Source organism: Mauremys reevesii, linkage group 2 (genome assembly GCF_016161935.1).
Source record: "Mauremys reevesii isolate NIE-2019 linkage group 2, ASM1616193v1, whole genome shotgun sequence".
NCBI lineage: Eukaryota > Metazoa > Chordata > Testudines > Geoemydidae > Mauremys > Mauremys reevesii.
Window position 1 is genome coordinate 108989265 of NC_052624.1, and position 27047 is coordinate 109016311.

Consider the following 27047-nt stretch of genomic DNA (forward strand, 5'->3'; position numbering starts at 1 on the left):
TGATCGTGTTTTCCTTCATTGGGGAGGGTTACCACAGCTCCTTCAGGAACTAAAAACAATGGAGGTGATCAAGGTGAATCACACTGTACATACTTCCAGAGAGGTACCACTCTGTGGGGAAGGTCACATATACTTGCTGAAACAGGGTTCCAGAGACTAGGAAGACAAAGAGCATGCTTCTGACATAAAAGGATGAGCCTGAACTGACACAATGACTTCTTTCTGATCCAGCAAACGGACAGGACCTTATGTCCAAAGGGCCACCACCCTTGCAGCTAATATAAGTGCAAATAATATTCTTATTATTGATGTCTACCCATCCTTTTTCAAATTGTACTAAACATCAATGACATCTTGCAGCACTGAGAGGTTTTATTATTCAAAAGAATCAGATCTTGGTTACATGCTCACTAAGGATGGAATCTGTATAGACAGACAATGGCTTCATGAACCTTTAAATGTGTCTAAATAGTTCAAAATTGTTCCTTCCATTTGCATGTGCATTTCCTGTCAGTTGTCTACATTTAATTCCATCTGCCTGTATTACTGAATTGTCTAGATTTGACTGACCTATATTTTGTCAGCCAGAAATTTTGCCACCTCACTCTTCAATATATAGATCAATAATAAACATGAACATCAGTATTGGTAGAGACCCTTTGAGCAATCATAACATTAATCTTTCTTCTTAGAGATAACTCATTTATTCCTATTTATCATCAGCCCTTTAGCCTCTCAGCTATAACTACTAAGTTACCTCAATATCTCATGAGGCATCTTTATCAATGGCTTTTTGAAAGTCCAAATAGGGTATCTATTGGTCCTCCTTTATCCACTTTATCCTCCTCAAAGAATATTAGTAAGTTGCAGGGTCAAGATTTTCCTTAACAGGAATTATCTAACTGTCATCAGTATAGAAGCTGATCTTAAAAGTTTTCAAATTAAGAGGTATTTGTCTGTATTCACTGCTCCACTGGTCAGAAAATGGGACGTTAAAAAAAAAAATCACATAATATGACTCCTCTCACCCTATCCTAACATTTTAATTGCACCATGATTTTAGAAGCTGATATTTGACAAACTGTTGAAGTTAGAGATTACTGTTTTATATTACATGAAAGCTTTCAAATGGTGTAAGTAATTAGTTTCTAGCTCTATCATTGCAATATATGATTTAAAAAATAGCTTTGACATTCAAATGAGAAGACAGATATGATAGCAATGATATTTGAAAGTCCTATATCTCAACATGCCAGGGTTAGAAATGAAAGATTTACACTATTCAAAATTTAGTAACCCCACTTTAATAATAATAATAAAAATATTTGGTTTTAACATTGGCAGGGGCAAGATATCACAAGACCCTTAATGTTGGTTTTATTTTTATTGGTCCAGGACTAATAGAAAATTCCAGCCTTTGGGCCAGTGTAATTTTCCCTCTCTGGTTTTGCCAAAACCTTTCATCAGAGGATCTTGAAGCAGTTTCCAAACATGAAGACTCAGTACTGTGAAAGTTATAATTGTTTTTGAGGAAGATAAACAGAAGCATAGTGACTTGTCCGAGTTAACAGAGAACTGATGACACCTAGAAATACAATCCTGACTCACAGTGCCCTGTTCTGACCAACATACAATAGCCTTTAGTAACAGCAATATACTGTTTATCATAAGTTATGTAAAAATGTATACAAGAAATTAAGTGAAAGCCTTCTTTCAGCATCACAAAGACTTACCATTGGATCGTATTCCCAAAGTTGATTGCCTTTTAGGTGGTGGCACTTGAGCATTGTGACTGGGCCGTTAAGTTTGGAAACATCCAAGCATAAATCATCTGTTCGAATTTCTTTGTTGGCAGTGTATGAGAAAACCTTTGTAGAAAAATAACAGTGTTCATCTACTGGGTTCCACAGAGAAAACAGAAGGTTCACATACCACTTCACTTATACTAAACTTAAAAATGTCTTCAATTTTTTTTTACACTATATACAAAACTGTTTTCTTAGGAGACAAATATAACACCATGTCAATAATAGGGCAGTTTTTCAGATAAAAAACTTCCCAAATAGTAAAATAGGATGAGCTCCCTAGAAATGGAGAATTTTGGCAGGGTGGCAACCAACAATGCAGAGCTTCAAATAAAATAATAAAATTATAGAAAGAAGTAGATACAAAATATAGTCGAGTGGAGAATCACAAAAGTAAAAATGAAAACTATAAACTCAATAGCATTTTTCTGTCTGAATTTGCAAGAGTGACAAATCAACTAGAGAGAATCTGTAGGAAGGCACTTCAAGGGATCCTACAGGATGTCTACTGCATAGATTACTGCTGGGGGAATTCTGTGCCAAAAAATTAAAAATTCTGCACACAATATTTTAAAATTCTGCATATTTTATTTGTCAAAACAACACAATATAATCCCTTCAGTTTCAATTATTTTGGTAATGTATTTCAAAATACCTGTCAACAAGTATGTGAACAATAATAGAGAAAACAGCATAAAAGATTCCCCCAGGAATACAGTTAAAGAAACCCTGATGCCAACCCAGTTCAAGCTGGAGGGTGCTGGAGGGGGCTGTGTGGGGCCCCCAGAGCCCAAACCCCGTGAACTCCCATCCCCCCAGAGCCCAGCCACAGGGAACCCCCCCAGGCCAGATCCCAGTCACGGGGTACCCCTCACAGCCCAGAGCCCAGCAGTGGGCATACCCAGAGCCTAGACAGCAGCACCCCCCACCTCCCCAGGGCACTCCCCGGCCCAGACACCACCACTCTCCCTGCAGAGTCCAGCCCTGGGGCACCCCTAGCCAAGACACCCGCACCCACAGAACCTTTACTTACCCCCCCCCCCCAACTTCTTTACTGTTCTGCCAGGGGGCATAGTGTGGTGCAGCCCTGCCCTTCCTCACCCTTTGCCAGAGCTGGGTCTCCCAGGTCCTCTTCCATCCCCGAGAGAATGAGGATCAAGCAGAGTGGTCTGGAAACTGCACAGTCAGGCCGGGTGCTCTGCTCACTGGGCTCTGCAGAGTCCAATGGCCCCTAGTGGTGGCCAGTAGCTCTGCATCCCCAATTCTGTGCAGGAAACAGAGAATTCTGCATTGTGCAGTGGCGCAGAATTCCCCCAGGAGTAATTAGATGACACCTATCTACCAGATGTGAGTGGATGACATTTAAGTACACTGAAGTCACTGGAAAGACACCCATTGACTACAGCTGGTTTTGAATCAGGTCCATGTCTCTCTCACTAGGTGCAACAAGGTAAAAAACGGTTACCTACTTTTGTAACTGTTGTTCATCGAGATGTGTTGCTCATGTCCATTCTATTCTAGGTATGCAAAGACCGAACGGCCTTGAAGCGGAGAGTGGAACATGGAAATGGCTGCCAGGTGTACCTTGACTGAAGATAGCAATAGACCCTGGTGCTTAAGGTGCAGTAAATAGTCCGGTATATCCTGCAGCAGGGCCTCATTTGCTCAAACATGTCAGTCCAAAGCCCAACACATGAACCGCTTCCACTTTGCCACATACGTAGCCCTAGTGGACAGTTTTCTGCTGCCCAGCTGGACACCAGTAGAACGCCCCTGTTCGTCCGCACTCAGCCACACAGCAGCCAAGCCATCAAGTGCAACGACTCCAGATTCAGGTGCAGCAGGTTGCTGTGGTTCTGTGACAGCAGATTCCAGCCAAAGAGGTGGCTGAAGCAGGGTGGCTGCCCAGAGACTCAGCAACATGCCGAACCAGTGTTGACAAGGTCACGCCAGGGCTATGAGGATGATCATTGCTTTGTCTTGCTTTACCTTGAGCAGGACTCTGTGGATTAATGGAACTGGTGGGAAGACACACATCAGCGCTCCCGTCCACAGAATCAGGAAGGCGTTGACAGGGAGGCCTTGTCCCTGCCCTGCAGAGAACAGAACATATGGCACTTCCTGTTCTGCCGGGACGCAAACAGGTCCACCTAGGGAGTCCCCCACTGCAGAAGATCAGGCTGGCCACCTCTGGATGGAGCGACCATTTGTGGTGAAATGAGAAGGTCCTGCTGAGGCATCTGCCAGGACGTTCTTGAATCCGGACAGGTGGGCGGCTACCAGATGAACGGTATGTCACACACACAAGTCCCAGAGACTAAGCGCTTCCCGGCAAAGGGCTGAAGACCTGGCTCCACCCTGCCTGTTGACAGTACATTGCTGTGTAGCCAGCAGCCCTCAGTGTTGAGCTCGCCCAGACTGGCTCCCCAGCCCCGGTGCGACGTGTCCGAAACCATGGTAAGTGATGGAGATGGTGTCATGAAGGGAATCCCCTGCAGCATCGACTCTTGATCCAGCCACCAGTCCAAGGACAAGAGGACATGACTCGGTACTGTGACCACCCGGTCCAGGGCATGCATGCTGGGGATATAGTCCGAGGCCAGCCATGCCTGCAGAGGTCATAGATGAAGACGGGCAGGTTGACCATGTAAGTGCACGTGGCCATGTGGCCCCTCATTTGCAGGCACGTGTGGGCTGTGGTAAGCGGATGGCTCTTCATGGGGGCAATCAAGTCTTACATGGCCTGGAAGCGCACTTGCGTGGAGTCAAGAACTGCTCCAATAAACTCTTTGTGTTGAACTGGCATTAACGTGGACTTTTCTGTGTTTATTAACAGGCCCAGATCGTTGCAGATGAATCGCACCAGGCTGGGGCTCTAGTGGACCTGCCCTGGAGTCCTGCCCTTAACAAGCCAGTCGTCAAGATACAGGAAGAGCTAGTCGTCCCCCGCATCGTCTCAGCTAAGCCACTACCAGCACCACGCATTTTGTGAACACCTTGGGGGCTGAAAACAGGCCAAAGGGTAACACCATAAACTGGAAGTGATGCCCGACCACTGTAAAACGCAGGAAGTGCCTGTGCCTGGGGAATATGGAGACATGAAAGTAAGCGTCCTTAAGTCCAGAGCAGCATACCAGTCCCCTGAATCCAGGGAGGGGATGATGGAGGCCAGGGAGACCATGTGGAACTTCAACTTCTTGAGAGACTTGTTGAGGCCCCACAGATCCAGGATGGGTCTGAGGCCCCCTTTGGCCTTCGAGATTAGGAAGTAGCGAGAGTAGAATCCTTTTCCTTCCATGTCCAAGAAACCTCCTCCACAGCCCCCAAAACCAGAAGCTTCTCTACCTCCTGAATGAGAAGGGTCACTGAATAGGGACAGGAAAATGGGGGGGAAGGGGTCGGGAAGAAGGGGTGGCCAAGAACTGCAGAGTATACCCCAAACCACTATGTCCAGGACGCCAGCGGTCCAACATAACCCATGACCAGGTCGAGAGGTAGGGGGAAAGGCAGTTGAGGAAAAGGCAGGTAGGATCCCGTTGACTGATTAGGGTGTTGATCTCGAGTGCACCCTAAAAATGATTGCTTCTGGCCCCCTGGTGTTTAGCAGCCACGGACTAGGCTGGCGAGCAGGAGGAAGAAGGGCGACGACAACTAAAACTAGCATCTCTTCTCCTTGTAGGTCCCTGATAAGGCTGCCAGGGTCTTGGTGGCAGCGGTGGTAGGAAGGGCTTCCTGGCTGATTGTGGTGTGTGAATACCCAACGAGCAAAGAGTAGCCCTAGTGTCCTTCAACCTGTGCAGTGTGGTTTCTGTTTGATCCTAGAACAGATCAGCTCCATCAAAGGGTAGGTCCTGGACTGAGGCCTGCATATCCTGGGAGAGGCCTGCAGCCTGGAGCCAGAAACTATGTTGCATGACCACCGCCAATGTCACCACACTTGCCACCGAATCCACCATGTCCCATGCCATTTGCAGGGAGCATCTTGCTGCCACCATGCCCTCCTCCACCAGAATGCCGAACTCTTGGGCGAAACCCTGAGGGAGAGATTCCTGGAACTTTCTGAGACTGTCCCAGAGATTAAAATTGTACTGGCCCAGCAGGACCTGATGAATCACCACCCGAAATTGCAAGCTGGTGGTAGAATACATCTTTCTCCCAAATAAATCAAGTTTCTTAGCGTCTTTGTTTCTGGGAGAGAAGAGGGTGGGGACCTGTTTGCATTTTTGTTGGCTGCAGATACAACCAGAGACCCTGGGGGCAGGTGGGTATAAGTATTCGAAACGTTTGGCCCGCACAAAGTACTTTTTCTCGGCCCATTTTGAGGTGGGCAGGATGGAAGAGGAGGTCTGCCTCAAGGCCCTGGCTATCTTGATGGCTCAATCATGCACAGGCTGGGTGCTGCTCCACCATCTTTTGCACCTTGAACCCCAAGTTCTTGACCACATGCCAGAGAAAGCCTTGATGCTTCCTAAAGTCATCCGGCGGGCTAGCTCTCGAAGGCCCCACAACTGCCTTGTGTGGGGATGACGAGGAAGACTGGACCGCCGGTGGGGGTGCTGGAATCTCGACCACCGCTGGAGAAAGAGACTTTGGGGTAGGCACAGGTTTCTCCGCCCTGACCTCAGAGTGGGCTTCCAGTACCGATGGGGCTGCCATTCGATGTTCTGTCAAGGCTGGTGAAAGAGGCAGGTTCACAACTGGTATGCCCCACATGCTCCAATAAGGCCACTGGCCGTGCTGCCATTGCAGTGCCACTAATGAGGGAGCAGGCTCTGGTGCCCAGTAATGCCACTGTGCTGGTGATCAGGACCGACGCCTAGAGGACAACCACTGAGAAAGTGAATGGTGCTGGGAATAGTATGGGGAGCATCAGCGCTGTGCCGAAGAGTAGCACTGCAGGGATCTGGAAGCTCACTTAGATGACCGGCGATGCGTTTGGGATCTTCCCCGGGATTCCCGACGCAGCAGTGAAGATGGATGCCTTCTGTCCGGTGACCGGCGTTGTTCCCGTCAGGTCTTAATGGGGGCTTGCCCTTTTGGGGAGCCTTTGCCAGGTTCTGTGGCATCAGGGTCGTCATCGGAGCAGGTGGAGACCTGTGTTCTCTCTGCACCGTGGGAGCCTGGGATGACGTAGAGGCAGGCAGAAGTGCAGGTCCCATACCGCTCCCAAAAGTCGGTGGTGGGCGTTTAGGGGTGCTGGGCAACCCAGTCGGGGAGGCACGATCGCGTGGCTTTGAGGCAGTTTGATGGGCAGGTCCAGGTCCCTTGATAGATGACCCCTGGGCCTTGTTGCTCAGTGCCAGGGAGCCCTTCTTGGTCTTATCGCACTGGCGATGGTGAACAGAGTCGGGTCCTGTCGGTGGAGCGACCTGCCTGGATGGTTCGGAAGCCAGGCGGAAGGCGGACTCCATCAGGAGAGCCCTGAGGCGGATGTCCCGCTCCTTCTGAGTGCAGGGCCGAAAGTTTTGCAGATCTGGCACCACTCCTCATGTGACTCCTTCAGGCACTTAAGGCAGCTGCTGTGGGGATCACTCACCGGCATAGGCTTGCTGCAGTCCGAGCAGGGCTTGAACCCAGGAGACCGGGGCATGCCCCACCTGGGGTAAAGCCCTGCTAGGTCCCGAACTACTAACACACACTTAACAGCTACTTAAGACTAGCAAAGCAAACTATATACAATGGCCTTAAGGCATGAGTTCAGAATGGCAGACAACTGCTAGCTCTTGCTAAGCAAGAAAGGTGCTCCGACTGACCACCATGGTCGGTAAGAAGGAACTGAGAGGGCAGGGCGTAGGGCTGGTGGCGTCTGATATACTGCAGCATGAGCGCAGCACTCCACAAGGTGCCACAGCCAGCCCTATGGGTACGCTAAGGCAAAAATCTCCGACAGCCACACACGTGGATGTGCGCACACCTAGAATGGAATCGACATGAGCAAGCACTCGAAGAACAAACAAACCTTTTTAGGTACTCTTAACTCATCTTGCAAGCCACCTCTCACATTAGGGTTTTTTAAACAGCCCATTGTCTGTACAGTTAATTATTGAAAGTGCTGAAAATTATGTATAGACAGATGAGCAATGTCTGAAATAATTTAAAGTTGCAAAATATCTTGTCACCTGATTTCCACCCATTCCATGACAGTTAAATATTCCAACTTTTTCATTTTCCTTTCTTGCCATGTTATCCAGGCATTGATTTGTCTCCACATTTCTTATCTGGAGAAGAAATAAAGCATAACATACATCAAGACAAGTTTTTATTAATAGTTATTGGGGGGGAACAGAATCAACCCACTGAGGATACCACTGGCATTGGATTCACAAATAGCAATGAACAAATCTTTTAAAAAGTTGGAGTTACAGCTGAGCATAAGCGTCCCAGGGTCCAAAGCTTATAACTTACAAGATCAGGCTCTCATGAGCTTTACAGAATTTCCTGGTTTCAGACAAACTAGGTATCTATGAAACCAGTCTCATATTATTTCAGAGCTTCTAATGCTAACTTGGAACCAGTCAAATCATAGGCACACAAAAAACAAAATACACTTTTAACCACAAAAGATTCAGGTTTGATTTCATAGAATCATAGAATGTCAGGGTTGGAAGGAAGGTTTTTCCATACTGCTTTGAAAATGTGAAGCACCATGATGTTAAAAAAAAAATGCTGTACATTACTTGGGCTGGTTATTTTATCCAAACCAGTTTAGCCAATTGTATTTATATATATAAAAAAAGGTTATACTTCACTTGCGTCCTTCAGCTGATCATAAAATCTGGGTATTTTAGAAACAAGTCATTCTATCTTACCAACAGATGCCCCCAGTTGTCTGACCCCTTCGCTCCAATGAAATACTAAAATTTAATACAATAGAGGATGGAAACACAAGAAAGACTAAAGTGAAACATGTAATACCAGCAGATTTTACAGCACTGTGGAATAAAAATATAGTTACCATATTTTCCGGCGTATAAGACGACTTTTTATACTAAAAAACAACCCCCAAAAATCGGGGGTTGTCTTATACGCCGGATATAAACAGCTTCGGCTACATACAGAACGTCCCTGTGCTGATACTGTATGTACCGCGCTGAGCCAATCCCGGCAAGCGGTGTATTCTATTAATGCATACAAAGCCTGCTCGGATTGGCAAAGGTTGTAATAGCCCGCCTCTCTGACTCAGCCAATCCGAGCAGGCTTAATAGATGACACCGCTCTGCCCTCCTTCTCCTCCCCTTCCCCGGCTTCCTGCGAATCAAATGTTCGCGGGAAGCCTGAAAAAAGGAGCGGGCAGGTAAGCTGGGCATGTGGGGGAGGGGGGCGGGACGGTTCCTCCTGGCCCTGGCCGAGCACCCCAGCCCGGTCCCAGCCAAGCACCCCCGACTCAGGCTGGTCCCGCCTGCGCGGCTCGGACCTGGCCCAGCTCGGGCCCCGCGGCTGTGGCGCCGGTCCCGGTGTTGGCCCGGGGAGCCGGGCCCCGCGGCTGTGGCTCCGACCCTGGCCCCCGGTAGGGGTAAGAGGCCAGGGTCAGGGCTGGGACTGGGGGGGAGGAGGGGTTGGATCGGGCAGAGGTTCTGGGGGGGCAGACAGGGGATGGGGAAGGGGGGGTTGGGTAGGCGCTGCGTGGGAGTTCCTGGGGTCTGTTGGGATGGTGATGGATGGAGTCGGGGCAGTCAGGTGTTGCCTCGGAAGGGGGGGGTAGTCTTATACGGCGAATATAGGCCAAAACCTATATTTTAACTGGAAAATTAGGGGGTCATCTTATACGCCCAGTCGTCTTATACGCCGGAAAATACGGTATTCTGGCAGTTGGCTTTATAAAAATGTTCTTTTCAGGATGAACTTTCTCACTTAGTCCCAAATAATACCAGGTGACTATTTCTGGAAAATATGTATAGCTGTTCAGTCAAATGTGATAGGAGAGCACAGGGAAGACCGATAAACAAAACTGCTTTGCATTCCATTTTTCTGCCTTTTTTGTGCTAGCAAGTCTCAAAAATAGCTTCATTTTATATTTATATTAAATATAAATATCAAGCCTTCAATTAAGATTAGTCACTCTGTAGGTGTGAAATATTTAGTTTACGTAAAATCAGAAACAAAGACACTTGAAATTCATTGACATCAAATGCAACAGGAATGTCAAATATTGTGCATCTGTAGTGACACTCTCAGCCCCCACAAGATTCTCACATTTGCAACAGAAATCCTCCTGCAGTTACTCCTCTGAGGCAAGTAGCCTGTCTTTGTTCCAGCAACCAACAAGGATGGCTCTCGTGCAGGACAAAATGTGAGAAGAAAGCACACCAGGAACACTCATCCACACAGCTTTCCTAACAATTCACCCCAGGTATGTCACCACACACCCCCAACTGCTTCCGAAACAGCATCTCCTTCAGCAGTTTCCTCCACCTCCTTGAGCGGGTGGAGGGCAGCATGTGTTTGGGGGGAGGGAGAGGCCCTGCTTCTACGGACTGGGAGGGGTGATCGGCTCCTGCCTCCCATTCACTTCCCAGTGGTTCTGGGGGAAATAAGAATCTCACTGTCCACGCAGTGCTACTGCTCCAGGATGGGAAGTCAATGTCTAATTTCTGAGAAACATTATATGGAGCTGCACAAGACTTGTTAGCTATTCATGCTGCAATGAATAATCTGAACTACTCAGACACATTCTTAGGTTTTAAAGTAACTCGGGAAAGGGACCTAGACATCATTGTGGTTACTTCAACAAAAAACTCTACTCAAGCGTGCACAAGAAGTCAAAAATTCAAACTACGTATGAGACTGTATAAAAGATGGAGAAAAAATGAAATGCCATTTTGTCAATCAAACGTACATTCTCTAGATACTATGTTTAGTTCCGGTCACTCTACCTCAAAAGAGACAGGTGAAATACGGAGATTCAGAGATAACCTACAAAAATTAGAGGCATAAAAGATACCCCCCCCATATAAAAGAGATTTGTCTGTTTAGTTTAGAGAGGAAATAAGAGGTATACAAAACCACGGCTGGCACTATGGAAGGTGAACTCGGATGTCCTATATGTCCTTTGTCTCATAATATAAAAACAAGGCGATAGTCAATGAAATTGAAAGATGTAACATTTAAAATTGAAAAGGCAATACATATTTGTAAAGCATAATTAGCCATGGGACTTGGTCACTAGATACAGTACAAGCCAAGAACCTAGTACATTTTTAAAAAAGGGATTAGATATTTGTATAGATAAAGTGATCACAGATATTCTTGTTACATAGGATGAAAATATTTCTTTTTCAAAGAAAGCATGTAAATTATTATGCACCAGAGTACTAAAGCACTACTTGTTTATAGTGTTCAGAGGAAACTCCACCTTACTTATGGCAAGTTACTCCTTAATTGTCCACTACAAGGTTTCTTGCACTTCCCTTGGAAGTATCTGGAACTGCTCACACTCAGAGACAGAAGAGTGGATTAGATGAACCACTGATCTGATCTGGTATGACCATACATGGTCTAACATATCTAACAATAAACGTATTTCCTACTCTTTCACTGTTGTAACCATTGTCTCGCTGCATTAAAAAACGGTTACTAACCTTAAGTAACTATTGTTCTTCAAGAGGTGTTGCTCATCTCCATTCCATGTTAGGCGTGTGCATGCCGGGTGCACCGTTGCCAGAGATTTTTCTGTTGGGCCGGCTCTAGCACCCTCTGGAGCCGTGTGCTTATGTGCTGCCCCCTCCCCGCCTGCCTTTCACTGTTGGAGTTAACCAGACTTCTTGTGGTAGGAGGGTGGGTCATGGAATGGACATGAGCAACACATCTCGAAGAACAGCCATTATGAAAGGTTAGCAACCTTTTTTCCCCCCACCCCGCCCCTTTGAGTGCTTGCTCATTTCCATTCCATATTAGATTACTCACAAGCTGTACCCCAGGAGATGGGCTCAAAGTTCATGGACATGCTGACTGCAACACTGCTTTTCCAAAACTGGCGTCGTCTCAGGCCTGTTGGGTGATGGCAAAGTGGGATGCAACGGTATGCATCGATGACCAGGTTGTGGATCTGTAGAGGTCTTGATTGGGAGGAACACTGCTGATGTGGCCTGGGCTCTTGTGGAAAGGGCAGTTAAGGTCGCTGGAGGCAGAAACTTTGCCTGTTCATAGCAAGCCCGGACACAGGAGGTTAATCCAGGACGAGATCCTCTGGGCTAACACAGGTAGCCCTATTATCCTCTCTGCTATTGCCACAAAAAGCTATGTGGATTTGCGGAAAGATTTAGTCCTCTTGATAAGAGGCGAAGGCATGCCTAGGAATCCAACGGGTGAAGCTGTCGTTCCTCAGAGTTCTTGTGAGGTTTCAGAAAGAAGACTGGCAGGAAAACGTCCTGGTTGTTTTGGAATTGTGATACCCCTTCGGCCTTCCTGCAGAAAGCGGGACACAGTTGGATCTTGTCCTTGAAAAAACACCGCATAGGCCGGTTCTGATGTAAGGGTCTTGATTTCAGAGACCCTTTTGGCCGAGGTGACCACCACCAGGAAGGAAACCTTCCAAGACAGAAGTAGCAGGGGGCAGGAAGCTAACAGATCAAAGGGGGGACCCGTGAGCTTTGACAGAATCAGGTTTTAAGTCCCAACGGGGGGTTGGCTTGCGGACCTGAGAATATAACCCCTCCAGCCTCTTGAGAAACCGAACTATCATCTTGTGGGAAAACCCTGACCTGCTGTTCACTGTGGGATGGAAGGCTCAGATGGCTGCTAAGTTCACTTTAACAGATAAGAGGGCCAGGCCTTGCTGCTTTAAGTGAAGCAAACAGTCAGTCAAGATAGACTGAAGGGAAGATCAAGATGCAGAGAGCGCACATTCAGAAACCCAAGAGAAATGCTTCTATTTGGCCAAGTAGGTAGCCCTGGTGGAAGGCTTCCTACTGCCTAACAAGATCTGTTGAAACTGTTCTGAGTTGGCCTGTTTTTCAGGGTTCAGCCATAGAGCATCCATGTAGACAAATGCAGGGAGGCAAGGTTTAAATGAAGCAACCAGCCATAATCTTGTGAAATTAGGTCTGGGCAAAATGGGAGCAAGAGTGGAGTTACCACAGAGAGATCCAGGAGCTTGCTGGACCAACGCAGTTGCGGACATGTTGGGGCTATCAGAATAACTCTTGCCTTGTCTCGTTTAATCTTTAGGAGGACCTTGTGAGCCAAGGGGTTTGGGGGATAGGCGTAAAATAGGCAGTCTGCCCATGGGGATAGGAAAGTTTCAGAGAGGGAGCCCAGACTGTGTCCACGCAGCTAACAAAACTGATAACACTTCCTGTTTTGCAGGTCCACCTGGAGAGTCCGCCACCTTTGGAAGATTAATTTGGTGACCTCTTGTAGTGAGGGACCTCTTGTAGTGAGAGGAAAAGCATCTGCTGAGGTGATCTGCCAGCACGTTCCGGGTTCCCAGGAGATGTGATTCCTTGAGATGAATGGAGTAGTTAGGACTAGGGAGGGCTGCGGGGCATGAAATGGTACCCCTTCGCATACCAAGTTGGGGTTCAGCCACCAGACCAGGGAGGCTAAGACTTCCTGCAGTACTGTGACCACTGTGCCCATGTTGTCCCGGCCTGGGAGGTATATGGTTGAGAGCCAGGCCTGAAGTGGACGGAGATGCAGTCTGGCATGTCTGGTCACGAAGGTGCAAGACGCCATGTGTCCCTGGAGACTGAGGCACGTCTGTGCTGTTGAGGTCGGGAAGCTTTGGAGGCCATGGATAATGCTCGCCATGGACTGGAGCAGGAGTGCAGTAGACACCCACGGGCGAGTCTTGAATATAGGACTACTCCAATGAAGTCTATTCTTTGGGTCGGCTCCAAAGTGGACTTTTCGATCTTGAGCAGCAGGCCCAGCTGTCTGAGCAAGCTCATGGTGAACCGAACATGAGATTGCACCTGGTCCTTGGAGCGACCCCAAGTGAACCAGTTGTCGAGGTACGGAAACACTTGGATCCAATGTCGACGGAGCGAGGCAGCTACGATGGCCATACACTTTCTAAAGACCCTTGGTGCCGTGGATAGGTCGAAGGGAAAGATGGTAAATTGGAAGTGCTGTTGATTGACCACAAAGCCAAGGAAACACCTGTGTGGTGGGTAAATCACTATGTGGAAGTACGCGTCCTTCATGTCGAGGGCGGCGTACCAGTCTCCAGGATCCAAGGAAGGCATAATGGTCCCCAGGGAAACCATGTGGAACTTCAACCTTACCATCAATTTGTTGAGTCTGCGCAGGTCCAGGATGGTCCGTAGCCCGCACTTTGCCTTAGGAACTAGAAAATAATGTGAGTAAAATCCCTTGCCCCTCAGTTCCCTTGGAACCTCCTCTATAGCTCCAATAGTTGGGAGTGTTTGCACCTCCTGTAGAAGGAGTTGCTCGTGAGAGGGGTCCCTGAACAGGGATAGGGAAGGAGGGTGGTGGAACAAATTGAAGGCAGTATCCACTTTCCACCGTACGTAGGACCCAGCGGTCTGACGTTATACGGGACCACGCAGGGAGGAACTAGGAGAGGCGGTTGTTGAAAGGTGGGGAAGGATCCTGGAAGGACACTGGTGCTCCGCTCTTGGGCGCATCTTCAAAAATGTTGTTTGGACCCTGCCAATGGTTTGGGTGGGGGAGCCTGGTTATGGCCGTCTGAGGACCAGACTGTCTCTGCCTACCACCCTGGCCACGTCTTCTAGAGAAGTTCTGTCTTGGCCAGGGATTAGGGTAGGTGCGCTGGGGTTGGGGTCGGAAGGGCCTATGTTGCGTCACCAGGGGATGCATGCCCAGTGAACGCATGATGGCCTGGTTGTCCTTCAGACTCTGAAGTCCATCTTGTCCAAAAACAGACCAAGGCCATCAAAGGGTAGGTCCTGAATAGTCTGCTGGAGTTCCGAGACTGGAGACCTGTAGCCACGAGATGTGGCGCATAGCTACATAGAATCCTAGCCGCCGAGTCTGCAGCATCTATTGAGGCTTGCAAGGATGTTCTGGCTACCTTCTTGCCCTCCTCTAGTAGGGCCCCAAACTCCTCTCTGGACTCCTGAGGAATAAGCTCTTTGAACTTTAGCACTGAGTTCCAGGTATTATAATTGTAGCAGCTCAAGAGGGCCTTCTAGTTAGCCACACTGAGCTGCAAACCGCCAGTAGAATAAATTTTGCACCCAAATATATCTAGACATCTAGGTCCTTGGATTTAGGAGCAGGAGCTTGTTGGCTGTGTCTTTCTCTCTCCGTTAATCGACTGTACAACGAGGGAGCACGGCTGGGGATGAATATACAAGTATTTGTAGTCCTTCTAGGGGACCAAATACTTCCTCTCCATCCCTTTGGCAGTTGGAGGAATAGAGGCTGGAGACTGCCAGATTGTAGTGCCCTTTATCCAGACTATTCAGGCTAATGCCAAGGCTATTCTGGTCGGGGTGTTGGCCGAGAGAATGTCCACTACAGGATCCTAAACCTCCACCACCTCCTCCACCTGGAGGCTCATGTTTTGTGCCACCCTGCAGAGCAACTCCTGGTGTGCACAGAGGTCTATAGGTGGGGGGCCAGAGGAGGATGTACCTGCCACCGTCTCGTCGGGCAAAGAGGAGGAGTAAACACCTGGGACTAACGGGTCCTGGGGAAGGTCTGGCTGCCCTAGGTCCACCACGCTGGGGGCATGGGCCTGAGCTGAGGGCAGAGCTGTCGCCTCCGAACCACCCAGGGGAGGACGACTCACCGTGGCCTCAGGTACCAGGGGCTCCGAGTTGGCAGAGCGAGAAGCCCCCAAGGGGACACCTTGGTCCTGATGGTATGCCCAAGGGGTCCAAAAGGACCATTGCGGAGATCCCTGACCAGGGTCCTGTCCCTCATCGTGCCATTGGCTAGTACTGTCCGCATCTTGGTCCTGGACATGGTAGCCACTTTCTGCCTGGGACGACCTTGAGGTGGGACGGGACGGCCAAAGTGGAGCCGAGCGTGCATGCTGGGTCGCCTTGTAATGTGGTACCGCCCCGTGCTGTGGAGATGGGGATCGGCGCCATGGTCTCAAGCAGTACCGTGACCCTGATTGGGACCAATGGTCATATCGGTGCTGGGAGGCAGATCTGGACCTCAACGAAGATTTATGGGCAGAACGGCGCTGGGATCGACTCTGAGAAGATTGGTGCCCAGGGTGGTATCGAGATTGGTGCCGGGATCTGGACTGGTACTGACCATACCAGGAAGAAGATCTTTGCGAGGCAGAGCGGCGCTGAGAGTGCGACCAGCGCCAAGATGGTGACCGGTGGTGGGACTACGAGTGGTGCCATGAACACAACCAGCGTCTGGATCAGGACCGTGACCGGGATCGGTGTTGTCCTGTGTCACTCTGTGATGGAGGACACATCATGGAAGGCTTTCCTTTTCAGGGAACAGCCTGTACCAGCAGCACTGAAGGTTGCGACGGGCTCGTCTTGGCGAGCGCAATCAGGTTGCGTGCCATGGAGAAAGTCTCCGGAGTGGATGGCAGCCTGAGCTCGACCACTGTACGCACCAGGAGCTTATGTGTACTGAACCTGACGGCCCTTGTGGTGCCGGAGTCATTGGTACTGGGGTTGGTGCCTTTGCGGGACAGTCCAACAGGGACGCGGCTCTGAGGGAGGTACAGGTGGTGCCAACTACAAGGGAGCAGCAGGTTGTTTATGCTACTTTTTCGGTCCCGGACACAGCGAGCAGTGCCACACTGGTAGACGTGTTGGAGATGTCCGGTGCAGGGAGTCTTTGCCAGTGTCTGGACGCGGTGCTGACCCTTCCGGTGCCGCAGACACGCTTCAAACTGATGAGGTCGGTGCTGGGACTCAGCATGGAGCCGAGGACATAGGGCTAAGTGCCTCTTCCATAAGGAGATGCTTCCATAAAGTCCCGTTCCTTTTTAGTCCGTGGCTTGAATGCCTTGCAAATGCAGCACTTATCAGACTGATGGGATTCCCCCAAGCACTTCAAACAGGAGTTGTGCGGGTCTCCTGTAGGCATTGGTTTAAGGGAGGCCGAGCACGGTTTGAAGCCCAGAGACCTAGGCATCAGCTTGGGTACCGGGAGGGAGGGAAAGGGAGGAGCCCCTTACCCCCAACAACTATTTACAATAAATAAACAATACTACTAAAGAACTAACAACAACTACTTTTACAACTATTTAAAACTATAAACGAGTGCAACACTAAGTTAGGGAAGTGGAGTTCAGCTAAGCCGCGCTCCACAGTTCTAACAACCGTCACAGACAGTAAGAAGGAACTGAGAGGGTGCTGGGTCAGCTGGGGTATATATCTGGCACCGTAAAGGCGACACTCCAGAGGGCGCTTCAGCCGACCCACCGAGTGTTGCTAGGGTAAAAATCTTCCAACGATTGTGCACACGGCACATGCACACCTAATTGGAATTGATATGAGCAAGCACTCGAAGAAGAATTGTCAGACCACAGGCACCACGGTGGCTTCCGGGTGTTGGTGGAGGGTCCCCCACCGGACTCAGTGCTCTAGGTGGGGTCGATAGTGCCAACACTGGCCTGTGCAAGGATGAGTGGCCTGGTGCAGGTCTCTCTGCTGTCTTCTCTCTGCTTGCCTCTCTTGGTGTGCTGCTTCTTATGCTTGGTGAGCACCCTCTTGGTGTGCTGCTGCTTATGCTTCTTCCTTGGCACAGGAGACTGTGAATGGTGCCAGGTGAAACTTCACACCAATGGAGTGACTAGGCTCTAAGACTCGTCTGAGGGAGGCATCCATGAAGATAGCCTTCAGCTTAATGTGTCTGTACTTTTTAGTGCCGGGCTGGAAGTCCTGGCAGATCTAGCACTTGTTCCTCATGTGAGTTTCCCCCTGACACTTCAAGTAGCTGGAGTGTGGGTCACTCACTGGCATAGGTTTGCCACCGGAGGCACAAGGCTTGAAGCCCAAGGCCCTTGGGGCGAATAAGTCCCTCAACGATAAGAACTATTTACACCACTATATACACTAACACTAATTATAAGAACTGTATACACTAAACTATGATAACCACAAATGAAGAAGAGTCCAAAACTGGGGGAAAAAGCCCTGACATAGCAAGAATGGTCGTTCCAGCAACTGTCACAGGCAGAAAGAAGGAACTGAGAGGGTGTGAGACTGGTGGCGTCCCTTATACCTACGCATAAGTACCTGTCTCCAGAGGACGTTAGAGCCGGCCCAACAGATACCACTGAGGCAAAAATTTCCAGCAACAGTGTACGCAGTGTGCACATACCTAACATGGAATGGACATGAGAAAGCACTCCAAGAACTTCTTTTTTCATGTTTTGTTATTTGTAATCCCTTGATGTTTTCTGTCTAATGCAACTACGGGCTTGTCTACTCTGTACACGAGTGCACACCAGGGTGGAACGGGCACCAATGTGTCATGCACTGTCTGTGTGGATCCTGATGGCACGCACTAAACGTTTTAGTGTGCGCGCCATCAGGATCCACACAGACAATATGACACACTGGGGCGCACCAGAATTTACATCTCAGCTGGTGCACACTAGTGTGCCATGTAGACAAGCCCTAAGCTCCTTGTTAGTTTTAACTGTTTGTAAAGCACCATGCACATATCAATGAAACTGAATAAATAAAATACGCACTAGTGTCTAAAAGATTGTCTACAAAGCTCTTCCATGCTAATTTAGTACTGCTGTAAATAGGGACAAGAAATCCCAACCTTTGACACTGTGGGTCAACCACTTGGTAATACTTCACCAAACTATTCAAGTCAAATATATGATTTTACAGATGAAAGACATGGAACTGTGAGAGATACTGCACTTTGGTGCTGGAGACACTGACTTCAGCTTTACTATTCAAATGAGATCTCAAAAATTGGATGTTATGGTGTGATATCCCTTACAAAAAGGAAAATTAAAAGTATGTAATTAAAAATAATCCTTACCTCCCCCAAAGAGAAATAATGGCGTGGAATTTGGGAATCGGGATACACGTTCTCCAGGTACCAAGAGAAAGGCTTGCATTGCAGTTTATGTCTTAGCCCAAGGCGTGACGATATGTCTCCATAATCTACCTTAGTAACTCCTGTAGAGAAAAATGCTTTATTTCATACAGTGTTTGCTAGTGAATTTTAAACTGTTGAATTTTAATAGGATAACGCAAATGTGATCAATACATGTTACATGCTTCAAATATACTTTGTCCGTAACAAGCCAGCTAAATACATCTCTATGGCAAAGGCAGACAGGATTTTTTTTTTTTTAATATAGTGTACTTTTAAAAAAAAATTCTTGTTCACCTGGAGGAAAAAAGTCACACAGTAGACACTACTGCTTGTACCTTTTTTCCTAAACACAGGAAAGGCTAAGCCACTGAATCTGTATGACATATGACAATTCCTTATTGGTATCTGATGGAACAATTTACATACAAATCACTGACTCAGCTAACAGGGAAGAAAAAGATGAAACCTTTAATCATTATCACCATAACTTGCAGGATAATTCTTACATAATATACATCTGGGTCTTTCTATGTTGAAGGCAGAATTCCACTTTTAATGAAGCTCTGTTGGCCAGGCTATAAATTTGGGACCACATATGTTCTCCAACCATAGTATAACTCTCACTTGTGTCTATGGGAGGTCTGCACAAAGAACTAGGGTAGAATATGGACTTTATATAACTAACCTTTTAGTTATTATTTGTTCAGTACCTTATTGTTGCATTCATGATCATTAGATAGGAAGTCTGCTAATATTTAGGACTGCCATTATTTCTACCCTGTTTCTTACCCCTCTTTCCCTCCCTCCCCCATTTCCTGGTCTTTGAATCTCTCTTTTTCTTTCTCAGATACTTCTCTTCCTTCAGAAACCTTCTCACATGTGCACTTGAATCTCAGTCCTTCCCATCCCATTTGCTAAAATGATCAGCAATTAGATAGTTAATGCTGACATTTAAAATATCACAATTAGGCACTAAAGTTAAGTTTTGCAACTCTCAGAACTCTCAGAAACTGCAACAGTTTACACTCAAACTGTACATAGTTTCACTCTTATCCTCAACAGCATACAGGCTAGAAATGTACTTTTTAAAAAAAAAATGTACATTTTGATTTCTACACAAACTAAATATGCCATATGGACCATATAAATACATCAAGTAGACCAGGTCTGGCCTACAGACTGGGAGTCTGACCATTTTTTTATGGAGACCGTATTTTCATATAAAAGAAAGAAAATGTAGTTTTTTGTAATCCATGTTCTTTAAAGATAATTATAATGGAAGAATCACCACCACTGGCATTCCTGTTCTTGTGTGACTGAGTTTCAATATTCCAAAACTAGCATACTGTGTCATTAAACTAACTCACCATAAAGAGCTGCATAGCTACCCACTTATAGCAGTGAGTGATATTGTAGCTGAATAAAGATTCACAAAAGTTTAAACGTGAAAAAATATTCCCCAACTTGAGAGGGGGTGGAGGAGTATAGCTATATGTTCTGAGAACAAGAAATACGGATCAATAATTTTCTCCCCTACAAAAGATTACTAAGTTTGTGCTCACCCAAAATGTACAGAAGGGTTGTACCAAGATGGGAGTAAAGATGTGGGGACAAATATTTGTGGTAAGCTTGCCTTGTAGTGAATTCCCAAATTATGGGCGTGAAGATATAGCATGAAAAATCATCATCCTTGGAGAAAAAGAATTTGGAATAAAATCTGGTGTATTATCAGTACTTGCTTTTTCTCAGTTTGCTGAGATGGAATGAAGACACTATCACACCCCACCAGCATAAAACTCCAAAATACTTGCAAGGAACCAAAAGGAGCCTTTTCCAAGCAACTTCAACATTTTTTCATAAATCAAGGTGAAAAAATAAAAGGAAAGGCTTCCTTGATGAACAAGTATGACATAAAACATAACTGAAGTATGGAGTTCCTCACCTTTCGGTTGGAAAAAAGTAGCTGATGGATGAAGCACTTATTTGTCATTATGCCTCAAGACAAAGGAACGAGTCTCTTGTAACTTTAGAGTATTCTACATTCATTCATGCACAGAATCAGTTATATTGACCTTTGGAAAAATGCTATTACAACTCTGTCACATTACTAAATGACAATAAGAATTCAAGTCATAACCATGAAGAAAATTTAAAAAAAAAATCACATTCAATGGTGTACAATTGTGATATTTGTCCAAGTGGTTTTAAATACCCACCACCTGATTCAGAGAAAGAAATGTCCCTTCTTCCTTCAAACATGCAACAGTCTGATCAACACTGAAGAAACCCACTCTGGGGATTTCAGGCATAGCCAACTATCACCCAGTGTCAAACCTGTAATTCCTGAGTAAGCTCATACAGAAGCTAACCAAAGGCAGACTACACACTCATCTAACAGAGGCCAACATCCTAAACACTGCACAATCAGGATCTAGGTCAAAACATGGGAAAAAATGGTTACTAACCTGTGCTGTCACTGCTGTTCTTTCAGATGTTACACATGTCCATTCCACTTCAGGTGTGTGCACCCCCAGTGTTGGAGATTTTTCCCTTAGTGGTACCCATCGGGGCATTATATCTGCATCCTCCGCTGCCTTGTGGTACCACGGTAATCTCAGCACATTGGTATAAAGGGCAGAATCATCCCAGACCCACCAGACAGACACTGATAATAAGGATGGGTCATGGAATGGGCTTGAATCCTCCTTTTGCCTTTGGAATCAGGAAGTAGCGTGAACAGAAACCCTACACTCACTGAAGAGAGGTAGCCTCTTCTATAGTTCCCAAATGGAGAAGAGACTGTACTTCTTGGAAGAGGACAGAGGAAGTTGGATAACCTATTGGAAAAAATAGGGGATGGAAAAACTGGTATGTCCTTGACAAGGCAAGCAAACAGACTGGGATTTCCAGTCTGTCTTGAATAACCCCCCCCAAAGAAGAAAACTGAGGACACAATGGTCTTCTCCTGGGGTTTTTTCCTCATTTGCTAGAGTGGTCAGGTTGCCTTGGTGGGAAAGACAGACATCTTGGCAGAGACTGATGGAGGAATTGCTTTGTTTAAGAGAAAGGAGCATAAATTCCCAATGATTTTAATATGGTCTTCAAATCTTTGAGACTGTGGAGCATCTCATCCATCTTGTACAAGAGTGTAGAACCACTGAAATGCAGGATCTTGGATCATCTGCTGGAACTCTATTGTGGGAGACCAGCGGACTGACATCAAACATCTGCACACAAGACACTGCAGATGCCATGACCATGGATGTTGAATCTGCCCCATTTAAGGATATTCGCAGAGAGGTCCGAGCCATCAGGCTGCCTTCATCTAACACTGCCCGGAATTCCTGTCTGGCATCCTCTGCCAACTTGTCTGAGAACTTTAGCATATTGGCCCACAGTGAGAAGTTGTATCCTGCCAATAAGGTTTGTTGATTAGTGATATGAATTGTACACCAAATGTGGGATAAATTTTTCCTACCAAAATGATCTAATTTATTTGAGTCTTTGTCCTTTTAGGTAGAAGAGGGTTCACTCTGACCTGCTCTTTCATTCACTGCCAAGACAATTAAGGAACCTGGCAAAGGATGAGTATAAAAACATTATAAGCCTTGAGAAGGGACATGGTACCGTGTCTCGGTTCTCTTAGCTCTTGAAGGCAGAGAGGATATTTGCCATGATGATTTCATAGACAAGAACGGCCATACTGGGTCAGACCAAAGGTCCATCCAGCCCAGTATCCTGTCTACCAACAGTGGCCAATGCCAGGTGCCCAAGAGGGAGTGAACCTAACAGGTAATGATCAAGTGATCTCTCTCCTGCCATCCATCTCCACCCTCTGACAAACATGCTAGGGACACAATTCCTTATCTATCCTGGCTAATAGCCATTAATGGTCTTATGCTCTTGTGTTAGATGTCTTGCATACCCCCAGGGGTACACGATACAGTTTGGGAACCCCTGTGCTAGGAGATCTGAAAGGCTGAGGAATTGAGGAGGACCTGGAAGTGGGAGGCATGTCCCACATGTTTCAGTAAGGTCATGGGTATGGCAGAGGACCCCAGCCACAACTACTCCAATGGTCCCCGTCTCTAGAAATCTGGAGGGTACTGTTAATGGCATTCCCTTGATGAAGGCAAAGGACATGGTCATTGTCTATCCCACGAGCAAGAGGCATAATACTGTACCTCAGACCCAGAGTTGCCTGATCATGGTGGTGTTGTATCAAGGTCCGAGAGTATTCTGGACACATGAGCAGCAGGGACAGCATGATGGGTTCAACCTTGGACTGCACCAGTCAAGAAATCACTGGATGCGCAGAAGATCTAGTGCCCCACGGTACCAAGGGCTGATCATGACTCTGATGTAAATAAGTAGCCAGGGCTTGAGGTTCCACTGGAACCCAGCTGGCTTGTCTCATAGGCCATTGAAGAGTCCAGCACAGAAATATTTCTGGTGCTGTTGTTGCACCAAAATAGCTGGCACCATATTGGGTGTCTCAATGGCCCAGCTGCCAGAGTTGACAACCTCTAATAAGAAAAACGTATACTAATATTAATGAATATCACTAATTACCTGTTAAAAATACCACTAATTAACTGAAAAAAGATAAATTCCTTGAAAAGGGAGAATCTTGCAGAAGCAAGTCAGTGTTCCCCAACTACTTATCATGAGCCCTAAGAAGCAACTGAGGGCTCCTCCCTTCATGCCATCATGCAGCAGTGGAAGGTGCATGCGCAGCTCCGACAGGTACTGCTAAGGAAAAAATCTCCAACTCTGGTGCAGTGGGTGCACACACACCTGAAATGGAATGGACATGTGCAATCACCTGAAGAATGGAAATTGCTTTAGTGGCATTGGATGATCTCCTCCTGTCAATGAATAGAGGACAAATATCCATTCTCACCTTCCTAGACCTCTGTGCAGCATTTGATATTAGTGACCATGAGACATCACTGTCTCACCTAAGAGGTGGCCAGAGTCCAGAGCAATGAGCTAAAATGGTATAAGTCCTTCTAGGAGGGATAAACCTTAAGAATAGTGGTGGAGGTTGCAATTTCCCATCATCAGTCCCCTAACTTGCAGGGTTCCAAAAGGATCAATTTTCTCACTCCACTATTTTTCCAACATCTACATGCAACCACTAGGTGAGCTGGTTAGACAACATGGACTCAAATGCCAGCAATATGCAGATGGCACACAGCTCTACCTATCCTTCACCATATAACTACCACACTACCACCACCAACACGGCCCAGTGCTTGCATGAAATCAGCTCACAGATGAAGTATACCTGTCTGAGTCTGAGCAGAATTGATACTGGTGGAATAGAGGACAATATTTTGAGGAGCTTTCAGCCATGTTGCAGTCTCCTTGGACTGCATGTTCATATCCACAACTGGTCAATTCAGTCTGTAGTCTAGGACAGTGGTTCTCAAATTTTTGTACTGGTGACCCCTTTCACATAGCAAGCCTCTGATTGCGACCCCCAGCCTCCTTATAAATTAAAAACACTTTTTATATATTTAACACCATTATAAAATGCTGGATGCAAAGAAGGGTTTGGGGTGGAGGCTGACAGCTCGTGACCCCCCAATGTAATAACCTTGCAACCCCCTGAGCGGTCCCAACCCCCAGTTTGAGAACCCCTGGTCTAGGAGTACTGTTGGATTAATTTCACTGAAACTGAGCGCTCACACCACTACAGCCACAAGTTATGCTTCAGCAACTGGGAAACTGCAACTAGTTCAAAACTCTGCTGCATTTCCCCAGCAACACAGGCTACTGTGACCACACAATATATGTCCTTAACTTTCTACAGTGGCTTCCCATAGAATATGGATCAAGTTTAAGGTCTCAAAGCATTCTATGACCTACGCTCAGTACCTAAAAGACCTTTTAAAGCTCCAAGATAGAGCTCCTCTGGCACCGTGTGTCATGAATAGTTAGTAAAGGGTTAAAGCATAGTACCTGGTGGGCACCTGACCTGAGGACCAATCAGGGAAGAGAACTTGAAATTCCTAGGAGGGAACTTTTTCCCTCTGTGTGTGTGTGTAGTCTTTAGCCCTTTGGAGTTACAAGAGTCCAGATGTTTTAATCAAGTCTACAAGTTTCTACCTTTCTGAACTAATTTCTTCTAGTCAAGATAGTGAGTATTAGAAAGATACTTTGTGTCATTATCTAATAATCCTATGTTTGCAATTGTGTTTGTTATTGATTATTCTTAATTCTGCCTGTACTGGTTGTACTGAGAAGAGAGAGGATTCTCTCCAGAATTTAGCAAGGTTATACCCTATGAGTGTCCAGCTTGGACTCATAGAGATTCTGTCTTTTCTTGTTTTTCTTTTAATAAATTATTTCTATAAAGATCTGATTAAATCCCTTCTACTGTGGATATAGGGGGAGGGGCTAAGACATTCTCTCTCGGTGGTGAGACAGCTTATCTCCGGGCAGAGAAGGGAGGCGGAAGAGATAGTTCCTCCTGGGTTTGATTCAAGCAGTTTGAATCAGGTATCTCTTTCCAGGACTAGGGAAGGGGAAGGGGAGGTAAGTCCCTCTTTGTGTTGAGTCAAGGATTTGACTCGGTGTATATCTTTCCAGTGGCTAGGAGAGAGGGAAGGGGGAGGTTTCCCTCCTGTGAGTTGATCTGTATTTTCCCAGGGAACGTCTCTGGAAAGCGGAGTGGGAGGGGGAATACAGGGGTGTCTCGGCCCACGTAATTGACCGAGTGGTGGCAGCCTGAAGGAGACCTACCCTAGGATTTTGGGGTGGGGGAAGACATGCGGGTCCTCACTTTGAAACCCCCCAGTTTCAAGTGAGGGTAGACTCTGACACCGTGAAACTCAACAATAAGAGTAAAGATCGTCTGTTCAGGACACACAACCTTTTTCAGAGGCAGTCAGACTGTGGAATGAACTCCCTCAGGAAAGAAGAACTATCACAAACCTCATCACTTTCTGCTCAAAGTGCAAGGCACATTTCTTTGACCTTGCCTTCCCTAATATAAACACATTGCAACAGAAAGATTTAACCAAAAAACACCTACCAAAACAAGACACTCCACATGCTTCTGCCTCTGGGGATAGGATGAGAACACAATTCGTGACTAATATGTAATCACATTGCTTAAAGCACTATTACAATGTGCTCAGATACTTCAATGAGGACTGTGGTATAAAAACCCAAAAACCTAAAAACCTATGCAGAATAGAATGCCAGTGTTCACAAAGAAAGTTCCAACAAGCTGTGGGCTCAACCATACTCAACTAAAGGCTGCGCATTGTAAACGCCTGATTTAGCTTTTTTTTTTTTTTTTTTTTAAGCTGAAAAAGACAAAAATCCAAACGTAGACAAAAATAAAAAACCTGTAGGGGGACAAAAGAAAAAAAAATATAGGAAAGCTGCAAAAATACTCAATACATCAAAATAATCCATAACAAAATAATCCATAATTATAAATTAATCTTCAAATTCTCATAATGTGAACAAACCAAAGTGCCTATAGTCTGTATGTGACTAAAGGAGAGAAAGTCATCGAGCAACCATTAGACACTCAGGTAAACTAAAAGGTAAATGGTACAGTATGTACAGTGTTTTCCCTCAAGACTGCGCACATATGAGTTTGGAGAGAGATTTCTGTTAGTGACACCAGTTATTTGTTGATGGTTTTCAATTGGGAAATGCATTCTGGGTGTTTGAGGAGGACAATGATAAGCAGTGACCTTTTAAATCCATTTCAATTTATCAATATATTTGCATACTTGAAATTAACCATGACTTGGAATAGTAGTAGAAAAACTAACTAAAATAGGATGAATCACTGAACATACATTTTAATTGTGTTAGACAACATTTATAGGTACAAATTGCTGCACTTATCACAATGTTTCACTGTGTTCCTTTGTCCCATTTTAAATGTTGTTTCCATTTTGTTTCTTTCTTCTTACAGAGGAAATTTGCACAATACCTCAAGCTAGGAAAATACCCATTTCCAAAGCAAATAATTCTCCATAAGTAATACAGAAGACTGTCTTTTGTAATCTTTTGTAAACTCCTTTCAATCCATCTATGAATCACGTCATATGAAGCAGGTGCCTTATGTTTATGTTGTGACCCAGATTGTTTTAAACAGAGCCTGTTTTTTAATTCTCATTTGGCAAAGAGCAAGTAGAGGTTTGGCATGCTTAAAAATTCAGACTATTTTACATAAAAATGTCCAAAGAATCACCAAACATAATTTGGCTGAAATTTATTTGCAATTTATCTCTAGCTTTT

At 46.2% G+C, this 27047-nt stretch overlaps 1 protein-coding gene across 1 annotated transcript in view; it reads right to left on the reverse strand.

Moving 5' to 3' along the window:
• GALNT1 (polypeptide N-acetylgalactosaminyltransferase 1) overlaps nt 1-27047 on the reverse strand; it is a 169778-nt gene that overhangs the window by 13642 nt on the left and 129089 nt on the right. Inside the window, exons 10-12 of the mRNA XM_039524380.1 lie at nt 18717-18856; nt 7925-8023; nt 1734-1868 (exon numbers count right to left, since the gene is read on the reverse strand). Of these exons, the coding sequence (XP_039380314.1) occupies nt 1734-1868; nt 7925-8023; nt 18717-18856 (374 nt within the window). The remainder of the gene's footprint in view (nt 1-1733; nt 1869-7924; nt 8024-18716; nt 18857-27047) is intronic.